The sequence below is a fragment of the Trichosurus vulpecula genome, chromosome 6, assembly GCF_011100635.1.
Source record: "Trichosurus vulpecula isolate mTriVul1 chromosome 6, mTriVul1.pri, whole genome shotgun sequence".
Lineage (NCBI taxonomy): Eukaryota > Metazoa > Chordata > Mammalia > Diprotodontia > Phalangeridae > Trichosurus > Trichosurus vulpecula.
The window spans coordinates 231,553,247-231,569,819 of NC_050578.1; the positions used below are offsets into that span (position 1 = coordinate 231,553,247).

At 41.9% G+C, this 16,573-nt stretch overlaps 1 protein-coding gene across 1 annotated transcript in view; it reads left to right on the top strand.

The window, feature by feature from the left end:
• Positions 1-9,749, top strand: part of ZDHHC13 (zinc finger DHHC-type palmitoyltransferase 13) — a 61,985-nt gene extending 52,236 nt beyond the window's left edge. Inside the window, exons 15-17 of the mRNA XM_036762244.1 lie at positions 4,093-4,250; positions 6,298-6,395; positions 9,137-9,749. Of these exons, the coding sequence (XP_036618139.1) occupies positions 4,093-4,250; positions 6,298-6,395; positions 9,137-9,275 (395 nt within the window). The 3' untranslated portion in view covers positions 9,276-9,749. The remainder of the gene's footprint in view (positions 1-4,092; positions 4,251-6,297; positions 6,396-9,136) is intronic.
• Positions 9,750-16,573: the final 6,824 nt, after the last annotated feature.

A 16,573-nucleotide genomic window follows, 5' to 3' on the forward strand; every position in this document is an offset into this window, starting at 1 on the left:
TGGCCTTAGTTTGATGGAGAGGAACCAAGTTTTCCATCACACCCGTGTCTCTCCTCATTCTCTTTACTAAAAATAATCATCATTATCTGAAATCTGTGTCCAGTATAAGGATGTATTAATAGGTATTAATAGGGTTGTAAGCAACTTCCAGTTACTGTCACTTACTGTCTTGCCAAGAGTACTGGAATTGCAATGAGAGGACCTGGGTTTGAAATCTGACAGCTAATTTAAAACCCAGGTGACTGTAGGGAAGTCACTTATCCCTTCTGGAGCTACACAGTAAGTCTTTTCTACCTCTAAATTTCAGTGAGCCAATGGTTTTTATACTCACTGTTTTTTCTTTTTTCTTTATCCCTCCACCAGTAGTTTTTTTTTTCTTGACTCCTGTTTTCTCAACGTTTTTGGACTTTGTATTTTACGTTGGGCATATACTTGAAAAGTTACCACATTATTTCCTGTTTCTTCTCCTAAAGTACCTGTACAGTAATCAAGAGACTGCTTTTTAAAAAATTTGTTTGATAGCCTGGTAAATAAAAATTCATATTATTCAATTTTTATGAGGTAGGTCTTTTTTTCCTCCTATGCTTAACATTCATCCATTCAGCATTTACTTAGTGCCACTGCAATATATGCATATGAATGGCTTAGTGAGTAGAGGTTAAGATAAGAAAAATCAGAACAAACTGGGAGAATAAGAAGGTGTTTAAATACTGGAGACCGCTATGAGGACCTCTAGAAGAGGCAAGGGAGAAGTGAAGGTATAGGAGAAGAGGGGGTGAGAGAAGGGAATTGCAGGTTCAGATCTTAATGGCATAGCAATATCAGGTCATAGCAAGGTCTGAGGTAGTCTCCATCGTGCCCATGTGTGTATATGCCAGAGATGGAGAAGTTCTTGGACTTGGAGAAGTATAGGCTCTGGGAGATTAGGATTCAGAATAGCTATTGATGTCAATGATAAAGTCGCTGAAGGTGATAGAGACAAGGTGTAAAAAAAAGACCAAGCAGATGCAGGAATCATTGGAGAAGGAGGAAGAATGTCTTGGAAGTTGGCATCTGACTTTGGAGAGGTTACTTGTTCTATTTTGCTTTTGTGAATCTCAGAGGAGAAGAAATTGCTGAATGAGGATGGCTGAGGATAGTGTGGAAATGCCAGTAGGGAAAGGAGTTATCCAGTGGCTTGAGCTAAGATTCAGGGTGAGTGGAGGGGCAGATTTTTTTTCACAGGTGAGGCAGGGATGGGATATGAAAGCCTTGAGGGATGATGAAGTTTCACTTCATGCCAGGAGGTGAGGGGACCATAGAATTAGAGGGAGGGGACCACAGGCGCAGCTAATCCAACCCCCCTCCCATTTTATGGACGAGAAAACTGAGGCCCAGAAGACTAAGTCATCTGCCTAAGGTCGCACATGGAATAAGCATAAAAAGCAAGATTTGAACCCAGGTTCTGAGTCCAGAACGAGGGCTTTATTGCTGACTTGTTACTGTGCCACACTACCAAAAGAAGCAGTTGATGAAAGGCCAGCGGTGCTTTGGGAAGAGCATTGGTTTAGAATCAGAATGTGGCCTAGGACACTGGCAGCCTCTGTGACTTTAGGCAGATCACTAAGCTTCTCCGGGTCTCAGTTTACTCCTATATAAAATGAGAGTTTGGATTAGATGACCTCTGGGTTCCCTTCCTGCTCTAGATCCACACCCTGTGATCCTGTGATTGAACTGATGATTTCCTCTCTTAGCTGAGAGGCCTGGCCAGCCCAGAAAAAGCAGAAAGGAGGAGCCATTTGGGCTCAAAGGACCCTGAAAAAGGCCTTCCATCTTTCTGCCTCTGACAGTAAACCTCATAAGCTTGTCAAGGCCCAACTGCCCAGGCCGAATGTCGCAGCAAAGGCCCAACATTAAGACCTAGTGAGGGGGCAGTGATTTCCTCCCAATCATGTAAGGGCATAAGCATCTGACACACTTCAGGTGAGAACAGTTAAGACAGGCCCAAGACCCTTAATGAATCACCTGCTGTCACGCTCCGCCCCCTTCACTGCTGTGTAGCCCAGACAAACCACTGGTCACCCCGTGCTCTCTCCTCTCCTCATGGTGGTCTGTCTAGTGACTCTAGTTCATCGTCTGGCTAGCAGGTGACTCATAATTCATTTCCTGTAGGTTAAATAAAAGCTCAGCTTAAATCATCGCTACTCCCAGAACCCACCTGTTGGGAATTATGTAAAAGGTGGGGATTTAAAAACAAGTGGATGCCCATTCTTGCTTGCTCCATGTCAGCTGTTGCCTCCACCTGCTGTTGGAAATTGTAGTAATTACTTTGTGACATCAGGTGCTTACCAGGTATCTTCCTTCGCCATCCTAATGAGGTGCTTTAGAGAGAGTATAAATTACTTTAACTTGTTACCTTGATTGTCACTCCACGATGATTGCTCTCAGAATGTTGCTGGCATGTATTCAGCAGAGGTGGGTGGGAGTCTAAGAGATTTTTTTAAAAGGCTGGATTTAGGAAATTTACTTCAGGACTAAATTGAACAGATGGTTGATAGTAAAGACAGCACACATTTTCTCTGCATCTTAGGAATTTATAAATGCTCCTTTGGGGAAAAAAGTCTAAAACTATCAAATTGTCAGAGGCATTTATGGAAGCCCATGTGCAGCTCTGCAGAATTCTAATTTTGAAAACCATTCACCCTTTCTACATGGTCATGGTGATTATAATGGGTATTCAATTTCTCTTTAAGAAACCTTCCCCTTCATTACTTCTCTTTCATCATCAAAGGCCACCTCATTTCTTTCTCCATCCCCAGGGTTTCTCTGAGGGAACCCTAGGTCTGGGTCAAGAGCCAGGAGAGACTATAGATAGATGAAACCTCTCATTAACTTGACAGAGGGGTTCCAGAGAGAGCCACTAAGTTGGGAGAGCATAGATCCAGCTCCGCATTGTTTTCCTGACTCTCAGTGTCTCTAAGTTTTTCTCCAGCAAGTGTGGTAAGGATGGACAGGCACCGCCCTCTTTCATCTTTTATGTTTCCCTGTTTGATTATCATAAGGAGATAAGGCACAGATGTCAGATGAGTAATAGTCTAGACCTGTTTGTGTTCACCACATTGTTGCTGCAGGTACTTTATAGGGCAGTACAATAAGATGGAAAAGATAATCTAATTGGATTCAGAGGATGTGCGTTCAAATCCTGGCTCTTCAACTTAAATTCTCAGTGACTGCGGCAAGTTCCTTTAACTCCCATACCTGTAAGTTTCCTTACCTGTGAAATGAGGTGGAGTGGACTAGACCAGGACTCCCAAACCTGGGATACACATAGCCCCTACAAGAACCTTATCAAGGGTTCATTGTTTTCTGTGAAATAATAATGAATGCCATTTTCTTTTGTACACATACATGGTAAACTCTAGAATTTATTTAATATTTTTATTTTGATAAGTGCAAAAGGCTTATTGAAAGCCAAAGTGTTGGGAGCCTTTGGAGTAGATGACCTCTAAAATCTCTTCTAGCTCTAAATGTATGGTCCTGAGTTGAGTCCTGCACAAAGAACCTCTTAACCCATATCTTAAGAGAGTATGGACTATTTGCAACTTTTAGGTTAACTGGAGCATTTTGTAGAAAAGGGATGGTTTTCCCCCACAGTGGAGGGAGGGAGGGAGGGAGGGAAGGAGAGAAAGAGAGAGAAAAAGAGAGAGAGAGAGAGAGAGAGAGAGAGCGCGCAAAAACAACACAGACTAGATGTTTTTTAGCTTTAATCATTTTCAGCTGGCAAGTCCTCAAGTGAGTAACTTTCTCCCAGTGCATTTTATGCTGAATCTGCTAGTTTTTCAAATTTGATGGTACATTTTTTTCTGTCATTTCCTTTCTCTCTTCATTTGTTGTTAACCCACAGACCATGGTGACCCTTAGAAAACATCTTCTCACTTTAATGCCAGGTCTGCTGCTCACACCACAAATTTCTGGAGTTCTCTGACATGTACACACATATGCTGCATCTTGTTCTCTCCCACTACATCTGTAAAGGTTTTATCCTTTTAGAGATGGATCACTCATCTGTTCTTTTGTTTCTTTTCTAATTAGTTCCTTTTTGTGAATCCACAGATTGGTCCAATCATTGCACTACAACGTACAGTCAAGATGGAGCATGGACCTACCTCAGTCAGATTGTGTCTTGTTCTCCTTGGGTTCTATACATCTTCATGCTGGTGTCTTTCCATGTATCATGGTCTACTTTTTTATTATTAAATCAGTTCTATCAGGTATTTTTTTACATCTTATAATGTCTCTGGGCACCATTTTCTAGCCACCCAAGTTTTTATTAACTCATTTCTCTTATCTACTTTCATAAAACATTACCAAACACATTTCATATTCTCCAACTGTGAAAACCATATTGCTTATGGTGGTGGTTGGGAAGAGGTGAAAGGGTGAAATGGTAGCTAATAGATATGGTGATAATACCTCCAAAGACGATGGTGGCCATTGTAGACCTCAGGTACCTGGGCACCAGCCAACCAGGCTCCACTGACTTTACTTCCTTCCTGTGAACCTGACATCCTGCTGCTGCTGCTCACTCTTCCTGCCCCTGGGAGCTCTTTGCTGAATGGGCAGACAAGGCCTACCTGAGCCAATTCAAAACCTTGATTATTTGGAACCTAATTCACTAGAACACTCAGTTAACCAACAGGGACTTTGTTTTTAAAATGCTTTTAAAATGAAGGCACAGATAATAAGAAAAGTTGATAGGAGACATTTAGTCCATGGAATAACTTCTGAGGACAGCATGAGGTGGTCATGGATCAGTCCAGTCTTCCACATTGCCAAGAGCAGGCAGTGAGAATGAGGCTTTGCATGACCCCTGGGGGTTCTGAGTTCAGTTCTGTGTTTATCTAGAACTTATACATAAGGCACCATGTAAATCATAAAGGATTTAGACTTCTCAGAAAAGTTGGCTCATAAATTGCAGGAATTACGCTACTGAGCACCTTGTTTCTAGAGCACTATGCTAGTGCCATGAAACAAGATAGGCCCTGCCCTCTGGGAATTCACAGCCTAATACAGATTTCCAAAGACACAAGATTTGTTTTGTAAGGGCTTTCTATTTAATGCTCAACTAACGAGGAAATCATATTATCTTCTGTTCCTGGATTATTTGGGGGTTTGTGTCCTAGTCCTGACTTGGTTACACTTTTAACCATATGACCTTGGGCAACTTACTCCCTCTGTAAACCTTGGTATCTATCAAACGAGGGTACTAACTTGTCTCCAAGGGACCTTCTACTTCTAATAGGTTAGGATTCTTACAATTCATACTGGGACGTGAGGTTTGACTACAGTAAATCCAAAGTAATAAGACTAATTCAAGTTATACCATTTTATTTTTACCTTCCTGGTGCGATAATTGTCAGTCTTTTAAGGTATCTACACTTTCCAGAAAGTTGGCATGCAAGCACCACCAAAAGAATAACTCTGATTTTATTCATAAAAGCAGACCCTAAAATTCAAAATAATTTAATCTGCAAATGAAATGCAGATTTTATTGATAGTTCTTATTCATTTTATTCAGATTTTATTCATAGTCAGAATTATTAACTTTAGGTTGGAACAGATGCCTATTAAGGTACCTTCCAACTCTAAATTTATGCTCTTCCCTATACGATAATAAAGCAGTTTAAAAGAGCCAAGTGTGTGCCTTTTCAAATTTGACTTTAAATTGAATTTTAAATGCCTGCTCATATCTTTTGTTTTTACCTTCACTTCAGAATATATTCCTCCTCTACCCAGCTGGCCATTCCTTGTATCAGAGAATTTGAAAAGAGAAGGAGAAAAAGAGAAGTTCAGTAAAGCTAACCAATATCTCAACCAAGTATGACAGTATATGTCACGTTATACACCCATAGCTCTCCACCTCTTCAAAGAGAGAAGACATCACACTTGTTTTATGGTGTGATGGTTTTTTTTTTTTTGCAAGGAGGAAGGCAGGGCAATTGGGGTTAAGTGACTTGCCCAAGGTCACACAGCTAGTAAGTGTATCAAGTGTCTGAGGTCGGATTTGAACTCAGGTCCTCCTGACTTGAGGACTGGTGCTCTACTCACTGCACCATTTAGCTGCCCCAAGTGTGATGGTTTCTTAAAGGAATTTAGTACTAGTTTCATAGATAATTGGTCAAAGAGTGGCTGCCATATGTGCGGGTTATAGGCTTCATTTTCTGGTTAGACAGCTAAGAGCCCTCTCCTTTGGAAAGGCTGCCCCTTAACATGTTGTCAGGAATCAATTGTTTTCTGTTACCTTTTCTATGCTTTCAGATTGCGGTCTTGGGCTTGACATCACATGAGAGAATCAGCCTGGTGAAGCAGAGCAAGCACATGAAACAGGCTTTTTCCCTCAGGAAGACTCCGTACAAGTAAGCAGCAATCTCCTTCCTCAGCACTGCCTCTGACCAGCTGCCCCAGTAGGCAGTGTCCCAGCCAGCTGCCCTGACTCCCACCCACCCACAGTGCCTCTCTCCAAAGGGCCTCCTTATCTGAGTTCATCAAGCTGCTTGCCAGGACTCTGTAGCCAGAGATAGGCCCCAGATTTCTGCTTTCCGTAGACAGCCAGTGGCCTGCTTGACCTCAGCTGTAAACCGCTTTGGAGATGATGCTCAGGCAGGCAGGGTCCTCCCACAAGCAGCACAGTCACAAGGTTGCATGGTGCTTGCGTGAAGACATCAGGAGGTAGATAAGTATTCTGTGAGGAAGCCAGGGCATGGGGCCCTCTATGGAAAGAGGGTACTTGTGAGGCTTGCCAGGACACCTAACCTGGCCAGTCACCTCTGTAGTCCTTTGTCTAGCCGCTTAATTTCTCCATCTTTGTCAAAAGGAAATTAGCACCTCAATTTTGGGTTACATTTTTTGTTCGTTTTTCAATCCAGAGCCATAAGAATATAAAACTTCTGTAGTTTATTTCCAGATGGAGATGGGGTATTTGCAGGAAAGCCTTAAGTCTTTGGTATGTGAAGCTTATCTGTGCCCCAACTTAACACGTCAGGTCTAGGAATGCTGCTGAGGTGACCCAGAGCCCCCTCAGCCGAATGTTCCCAGCATATCTCCACGAGAAGTCTATTTTAAAGCCCATCACAGTACAAGATAAAACTGTTAAGCCTTCTCACAAGAAAGTCAGGAGCTAGGACTTGGCTGCAACACGCACAGGGAGAAGGGAGAGTTCGGCTTCATTGGAGAAAGGGGGCTTTCAGAGGTGGTGGGGAAATAACAAAGGGCCAGGCTGGTGATGACAATTTCAACGATGCCTCAGATATTTGATCAGGAAAAGAGCAAATACACAGTGCCACAGTTTGGCACCAGAAGAAATAGATAGCAGGGAGGGAAAAGAAGAGGCTTCCTGCTGAGGATGGCTCGGCCAGGGCTCACCTAAGCAGCCTCTGAGGACTGCCAGGGCTGTGCTGGACACTTGCTGCCTGGCAGTATATTAGGGCTCTCTGAAGTACTTACGGTTTTCTCTTATCAGTATTAGTAATAATAATCATAATAAGTGCTAGTGCTTATATAGATCTTTAAGGTTTGTAAAATGCTGTATGCTTTACAAATTTGACCTATTTAGTTTTCACAATGACTCTGAGAGGTCGTGCCTTCTCAGGAGCTGTGCTATTATTATCATTACATAGGTGACGGAACTGAGGCAGACAGATTAAATGGCTTGCCCAGGGTTACACAACTATTGTCCCCGTTTTACAGATAAGGAAACTGAGGCAGACAGATTAAATGGCTAGCCCAGGGTTACACATTTTACGGATAAGGAAACTGAGGCAGAGAGAGGTTAAGTATTTTGCCTAAGGCCACATAGCTAGTAAGTATCTAAGGCAGTATTTCAACTCGGGTCTTCCTTACTCTAGGTCCAACCCTCTATCCACTGAGCTGCCTAGCTTTCTCTAGAAGGAAAAGATTTCTTAGTGATAACAGTTCCAAATATGTGCGGGACAGTTAGTATGTGCAGGGTACTATGCTAGGGACTTGGGAACCAAAGAGAGCGAACCAATGGTCCCTGCCCTCAGCAGGGTGACAGAGGTCACGGCAGGGCAACGTGGTTTTCTTAAAGGACAGGTAGCTTGTGCTAAGTGAAGGGTTGATTCCAATAACTGCTAGAGACGACCAGGGCTGCACGCATTTATCAAATGCCTGCCTAGTGCCAAGCATTGTGCTAAGTGCCAGGGATGCAAGGACAAATGTCCCCTAAGGGGCCCCATTCTAGAGGATACCACAGATGCCGAAGTTGGTACATACGAGATACATACAAGAGGAGATGGAAGGTAGACGTGGAGGGAAAGTGCCAGCAGCAGGGGGCTGGGGAAAGCCTCCTTCCAGAAGCAGTGCTTTAGCTAAGTCTTAAAGACTGCCATGAGGAAGCAGAGCCTTCCAGACAAAGAGGATGGCCATTGCAAAAGCACAGAGGTGGGCGAGTGTTTAAGGAGTAGCCAGTGATACAGGAGGAGTAATCCCCAGTGGCAGGAGCACTTGGGAAGGCTTTGTAGAGATGGTAGGACTTGAGCAGGGCATTGAAGGAGAGGGAGGCTTCAGACGGGCAAAGAAGAAGAAGGAGACTTTTGGGAAGTAGATGTGAATAAAGGGACAGTGATGGGAATGCTGATGATTTGCTTGGAAAATAATGAATAGTACAGTCTTTCTGAGGTCAGGCCCACATTAGAGAGGGTCTTAAACAGGTTGGGCTTAGCTTTCTGGGCAATGAGGAGCCATGTTGACTGGAGAAGTGATATATAAAATCCATTGTTTTAAAAAGGCTTATCTTATGGTAGCAGAGTACAGGATGAAATTGGGGGGAGGAGAGAGGCAAGGTGGCCAGAAAGGATACTACAATTGTAATAGTCCAAGTATGAGGTGGTTGCCTGGACCAGGCAGTGTCATTTTAAGTGGAAAAGAAGTGACATTTTGATGGTAGTGACAAACCCTTGGAAGGTGGAACCTAGAACCAGTGGAAAAGTCAGGGTAGAGAAAATAGGGAAAAACGAGGAAAAGAATTCCTTGTGATAGACTCAAACCAACAATGAACCTGGGCCATCTAGTTAGCAACCGCCAGAACTGGTCAGAGGCAGCCCACTCAGTCCTGTTTCTCTCTTCTTTTCTCAAACAGCCATGGATTCACTCAGAACCTTGCCGACTTCTTTCAGTGTGGATGCTTTGGCTTGTTCAAGCCTAGTGCTGTGGATTGGACCTCCCAATACACTGTGGTATTTCACCCAGCCAAAGAGAAAGTTTTGCGTTCTGTATGAAGAAAAGCAATGCTAAGTTCTGAATTATAAATCTGAGTTTTTGTTTGTTGGGCAGGGGCACAGAAACAAGGGAAGTTCAGAAGTTTATCAAAACTGAAGCTAACTCTCAAATGAAAGCACTGTTCTAGGTCTTCGTGTATTAGACAAAATGAGGGCCTTTCAGACAGCTCACCTCATTGCACTTTGTAGTTTCAACAAGATAAACTTTTCCTGGATTATCTCAGCAAGTTACTTAACCTCTTTTGATACTTTTTTCACCAGAGAAATGCTACTGTTTAATTTTTTTTAATTTTAAAGATTATATTCATTGATTGTGGATAAAATGTATTATATTTTCACATTGTATTGGCTATTTTGAAATAGTTTTATTCCTAAAACTAGTAATTTTGGTAAATTATTTTCTTTATATTGCTTCTATAAATCTGTATAAAAATGTTTGAATGGATGTATCTGTTTTGCTTTCACACTTAATAAACTGGGTCTTTTATACAGGTAGGTTCATTCTGTGATTCACCCAATATCTCTAGAATTTGACTGTTTGAAAAAGACATATATATGTATATCTTAAAGAAGCATGTTAGACTCACAACCCTGCAGGTAAACCGAGGATTTTATGATAGGCAGACTCACAGGGTTAGATTCAGTTGCCTGCATTAGCCAGAAAGTACAAATAGAGACAGATACAACCATCCAATACCATAACATGGAAACATAGATTTAGAGCTGAAAGGGACCTTTGAGATCAGCTCATTCTCCCTCTCATTTTACAGATGAGCAGTCAGAGGCCCGAGAAGTAATAAGGAACAGGGCTGGAATTTGAACCTAGGACCTTTGACCTCACGTCCACTCCTCTTTCCACACTGCTTTGCTGTCACAGCAGTCAGATCATAAGTCTCAGTTTCCCTTTTTGTGTAAGGAAACGTTTCAAGTCCAGCCAGCAAAATGCACCCTCATTTTAAAGGAGAATCTCCATATGGGATTATAGAAATGTGGCTGAAAATTAGTTCTGGTCATTCACATTACAAAGGGATGTTTCATAATAAGGTATGGCAGAGGGTGCCTTTCTAAACCAAATCTCTCAGTACATTTAAAATAGAATCTGATTCACACAAACCTTTAGGAATACATCTGTTGCAAAGAGCATGGCATGCTTATATATTGAGCTGAAATATTATCATGCATTCCTGTGCTTCTTATGGGTCTCTAGACTATGTTGAAAGTGCCTAGTGAAAGAATGAGGCTCTCATGAAATCTTGCTGTGATGATGCTTGTTTCCAACCTTGGAGGTCATCTAGTCCCCTCTGCTCATTTTACAGATGAAGAAACTGAGGCACAGACTAGTGCAATAACCTGCCTAACACCACACAGGTGCTAAGTGGCAATGTGTAGGATTCAAGCTCATATTCTAGGACCCCAAGCTGTGTGTTCTTTGGGCTGGGCCACGGTCTTTAAGAGCCAGCTAATAGCATCAGGCTAGTTATTATGCAGAATTCAGGCAAGAGTAGAGACATATAATCACCATAATCCTTTCTCTTTGGGTCAGGGGATTCTAATGCAATACAGAATGGGATACAACCAGCCAGCGTTTCAAAATGAGGTAGGTTTTTTTTTCTTTCAGAATTCCCAGTAGTATTTTAACTGTCTTTAAGAATAACTTTAAAATGTTAAAATTTAATTAAGGGAAGAGAACGCATGCATATAACACTCTAGATTGAGTTGGCTGATTTATTTTTATGGAAACAGTGTTTATGACCCATCTGTACTTGCCTTCATGCAAACGTGGTTGTGAGAGCAGCTGAATTTATGAAGTCCTCCCAGGTCCTTTTGTATTTCCTTTCCAAGAAACAATCACAAAACAACCATATTCCTAGTTTAGGATCAGCATACTGTGCTCTATTCTCCAGATCTGGATTCCAGAGAGACCCAGATTTCAGTCCTCTTCTGGCTTAGTAACTACTTGACTCCTGCAAGCCCCAGTTTCCTCATCTGTAAAACTGAGATTGTGATACCAAAGTACTAATTCCACAGAGTTGTTGTGAAGCTTAAATGAGATAATAAATATTTATTGAACTGAATTTAGATAATTATAATAACTGACATATAAAGCTTTAAAGTTTACAAAGTGTTTTACGTATGTTGTCATATTTATAAAACTCTTGGTCTGCCTTAATGCCCTATATAAATGTCAGCTGTCAATATTACTACTTCACCACTTTGAAAACTACCTTTTCAAGTCAAGTTGTTTAAGTAATAATAATAATGTAGCTAGCATTTATATAGTGATTTAAGACTTACAAAGTACTTTACAGTATGTCATTTTAATTTTCCCAACATCCTTGGGTGGTAGGTGCCATTATTTTTCCTGTTTTATAAGTGGGGAAACTGAGGCACTGAGCAGTTAATTGACTTGATCAGGGTCACATAGGTAGTAAGTGTCTGAAGCCAGATTTGAACTCAAGGCTTCCTGACTTTATGTCCAACAGTCTACTGTGTCACCTCATTGCTCTAAGGTTCTCTCAAGTGGTAAAGACTAATTTCCACACATGTGTATGGGAATGTAGCCACTGTTAAATCCATGTACTCAGGAAATACTGACCCAGATGACTTAGCCTCTAAACATTAGAAGAGTTCTGTTAATCCTTTATGGGGCCCATCCCAGTGCATTGCACATAGCATAGGTGCCCATTTAGTAGTTGTTGGGTTGATATAATGTGGGAAAGAGTAAAAGTAATGGAAAGATTTTACTTAAAAGTTTTTACTTAAATCCATGAAGTTTCACGTGGTCAGTGACAAGCGTATGGTTTTTCAAGGTGGCTACAATCTGTTCAGGATGGAAGGGTTGAGGAAGTTGAGATTATTGAAGAAAATCATGGTGAGTCTATCAGCAGGGTACACTGAAAGAGTTCTAGATTTGTGTCTGAGCCCAACTCTCCTTAGCTGCCTGTGTGATAGCAATTCACTTAATCTCTCTGGGCCTCAGTTTCCTCAGAAGTCACTCCCAGCTCTAAATCTGATACTAGGTCTATGATAGTATGTGATCCAGGATCATGCACTAACTAGATTACAGTAAAGACAACATTCTGCCAACAGGAAAGTGCTGGGAGCCAGGCCTGGGCTCTCTGTCCTCTTCAGGTGGATCCTCAGGCTACTGACCTGTGAACAACAGCATTTGCTGTTCTAGAGGCCAGAGCCGCCTGGCAACTGATGTGGAGGTCTGGGTGATAGCCTAAACATCAGACTTACACATGAAAACCATAAAGATCATCTAGTCCAAGTCCTGCCTGTTCTGGATGAGAAAACAGGCCCAGGGAGGCTAAGTGATCTCACAGGTAAGGAAGTAGCAAAGGTGGGATTGAACCCAGGCTCTTCAACGCTGCTCTTCCCTCTCTTCCCTGCTGATAGAGTTACCAGCCTTGCTGACTTAAGCTTTCCATCCCCAACAGAAGGCTTGTTCACACCACGTAGAAACTAGAACATCCTTAGCATCAAAAATGCCAGACTTGAACCTCTTTCTTGCACTAATACTTATCAAAATCCCTGTGGAAATGGTTAGGATGGGATATCTATCTTGTGCCTTGTTGTTTATATTCAGGTTTGGTTTTGCTGAGAGCCTACTGTGTGCTGAGGGGTCACAGTGAACAGTGAGAATAGATTCTAGTCCTTAAGCTTACCCTCTAAGTAAATGGGTAAGACAAGTCCGACGAACACTGGAGTCATAGATTGTCCGAGCTGAAGGGAACCTGCTAGGCCCTCTGTTCCAGCCATTTCATTTTGTAAATGAGGAGACCAAAGGACAGGGAGATGAAATGAGTTATAAGATAAATAGTTATTTAAAGACAAAACCTACATCTTGTGGTTTTTGTCATATTTAGCCCTCATCAGTCCTTTAACTGACATTCACACTAAAATGAACTTTGCCTAACAAGTCAGCCATCGAAAGAACAAAAAAGGCAGTTGTACATATAGAGCACTTGATAAATGCTTCTTCTTGTTTCAAATGAGATAGGAAATAGATCTAAATTATTGGTCCCTAACCTTAAGTTAATTAACTTCCTTAAAAATTTTTTGTTTTGATGACTAAATTTCAACATAATTGCTTTTCTTTCTAATCCTAGGTATTTTATTTTTATGCATTTAAAAATACTACTTGGGGAAGTGACCCATAGGCTTCACCGGACTGTCACACTTAGTCTCTCTGAGTCTGTTTCCTCATCCAGAAAGTGAAGAGCTTAGACTAGTTGCTCTCTGTATTTTCACAGAAAAAGGTCAAGAACCCCTAAAATTGTTCTTACAGAGACGAGAGTAGCTGGGCAAGCCAATGACAGGTTAAGAATTAGAACCATGGTATGTAGAGCTGAAAGGGACCTTGGATCCGCTATTCACTCCCTTCATTTTATATCTGAGGAAACAAGCCCAGTAAGGAAAAGTGACTTCTCCCATAAAAGTCACTGTTGTACCCAATCCGTGGAGCTTGTCTCACAATACAACCCCATTTAGGCCTGCCCCCTGGGGTCCTCACTGCAGCTCTGCTCTAGGCTGTTAAAGCACTCAACCTGAGCCAAGGGCTTCTAGGCACCTGCCCCTCAGGTCACCCCATGGATGCAGCAGTAACTCTTGGAGGGTGAGTTCTGTGCTCTGTGTCAGGGATTAGTGAGTAAGAGCCCTGATTTTCCCCATTTCGTTTTGAGTAGGACACAGAGGTGCATAGGATTAGCAGCTATACGTGTGTTATAATCTGGATTGCAGATAATATTAAATCATTATCCTGTTGTTCAGCTGCTTTCAGTCATGTCTGACTGTGAGACCATTTGGGGGGGTTTTCTTGGCAAAGATACTGGAGCGGTTTGCCATTTCCTTCTCCAGCTCATTTTGCAGATGAAGAAACTGAGGCAAAGTTAAGTGCCTTCCCCAGGGTCATACCACTAGTAAGTATTTGAGATTTGAACTTGGGTCTTTCTGACTCCAGGCCTGGAGTGCTATCCACTGCACCATCTCACTGCCACGACACTTGAGTTTTCACCACTTTGCTGCCACATTCAACTCTTCACTTTCCTTTGCTCCAAACATCTTGTTGGTTCTACCTTAACAATATTTCTCACATACGTCCAATTCTCTCCACTCACCCAGCCTCCCCCTAGTTCAGAGTGTGATTACTTCTCACTTGTATTATTGTAATAGCCTCCTAATTGGGCTCCCAGCCTTAAGTCACTCCCATCCAATCCAGCCTCCGTATAGCTGATTTTCCTAAAGCACAAGTCTGATCCTGTCACTTCCCTACTTAGTAAATTCCAGTAGCTCACTATTGACTCTAGGATCAAATATTCTATCAATTTTATCTTACAATTTTTAAATTTCTATTTTTCTGTAATTTTGTATATAAGTAAATCCATACAAGGAAGGAGTCATACTCAAGATTTTTTGACTGATTAGAATCATAGATCCCTATCAGAGTTGGAAGTGACTAAAAATCATAGAGTCCAACCCCCTCATTGTACAAAGAAACTGAGTCTGAGAGAGACTAAGTGATTTCCCAAGGTTGTATGACTAGTAAGTGTCCCAGGACTTGAATGCACAGATCTTCCTCTAAATCTAGCACTCTATCTATCTACTATTCTACCTCAGTGATGCAACTGCCTTGCAGAAGTATCCAGTCAAAAAAGTTCTGAGACCGCTACTCTATACCACTACTCCCAAAGGCTCTTTTCGCTTCCCCCTTAATTGGAGTTGGGCAGCTGCCTATATGACGTCATACAAAAAACCACTCTTCTCCCTGAAAATCTCCTTATCGGCCTGCCCTGGAAGCCAATATTCCTTATAATTCTTGTTAAGACAAGAATTATCTAGCAGGGTACCTTATTAATCTATCACTAGCCATTAACAGTTTGGCAACAGAAGAGTTTATCAGAATAGTATTAAAAGAGAGAAGGACTTAAGAAAGTGAGACACAGGATAGTGAAACTACGAGGGAGCTGTAGGGAGACGTGGAATCTGGGGTACTTCTTGGGTGGGCTAGACTGGCCAGGTAAGGCTTAATGGTGAATATAGGACCTGAGATGGGCCTCAAAGTATGGGTAGGATTCAGACAATTGAAAGAAGCAAGAAAGGCCCTTTAGGTAAAAGGGACAGCCTCAAGGACTTCGATAATTATTCTCAAAGCAGCCCCTCCCTCTCAAAATACTCAAGTTAGGCTCAGGGTTGGAAGTACAACCTCCTGAGAAAGTTGTGGCCTACTTCAGCCTGTGACTTCACCTATAGTATATCCAAGATACAAAATGTTAGCCATTTTTGTGGGGGTAAGTAACATCTGGCCTCTTTCCCAGAGGTTTACCTATAAACCATGCAGACCTGACCCACTGCATACAGGATTATGCCCTTCTGCTCTACAACTTGGCTCTGGCCTTTAGTCATTTTAGTATTTATCCTTCATCTGTCAATCAATTTTTATTATCCACTCCATCAGTCACTCCCCACAATACCTACACAGTGCTCCTTAGAATTTAGATCTCCTTAGATCTTTATTCTCTCCCTCTATCCATTTGGAGCTGATGATCTCACCTCCTACTTCACCCAGAAAATCAAAAATAATGATGGTAGTTCTATCTGCAACCCCTCTTACCTCAACAAATCCCTTTCCCTATATTCTTCAAGGTCTGGAAGAAATGGCCCACTCCCTTCTACCTGTGCCCTACATCCCATTCCTTCCCAATTCATAAGGAGGTTTTGATTTCATGTTCATCCCCCTCTCCAGCATGTTCAATGTTTTCTTCTACCTTCAAACAGAGTCCATTATCTCCTAGCTTGAAAAAATGAAAATTCCAAGACCTTTTGCCTTGGGCCAACTGCTATCCTACTGGAACATGAATCAGAGCTCCTGGTTTCTAGTCAGGATTCTGCCATCTTAACTCTATATATGTGGGCTTGGCTGTTATTTCACTTTTCTGTCTACTTCCTCATTTGTAAACTGAACAGGTTGTACTGAATGACTTCTCTAATATCCCTACCAGCTCCAGCATTTCATGATTTATTATCTATTTCTCTCCTTTTCACTGCCAACTATGCTAGTCTCTCAACAGTCACCAGCATGCCCGACTCCTGACAAAATCCAATAGCCTTTTGACCAGTTCTCATTCTCTTTGAGAATTGATTCTCTTCTTCAATTTCTCTCACTTGCCCTCTGTGACGCTACGCAAGTCTTTTTCTTGCCCTTCTAAGTGATCTTCCATTGCCTCTTCCTTAAATGTGAGCATACCCTGAAATTTAGCCCTTAATTTTCTGCTCCTCTCTCTGTGCTCTCATTT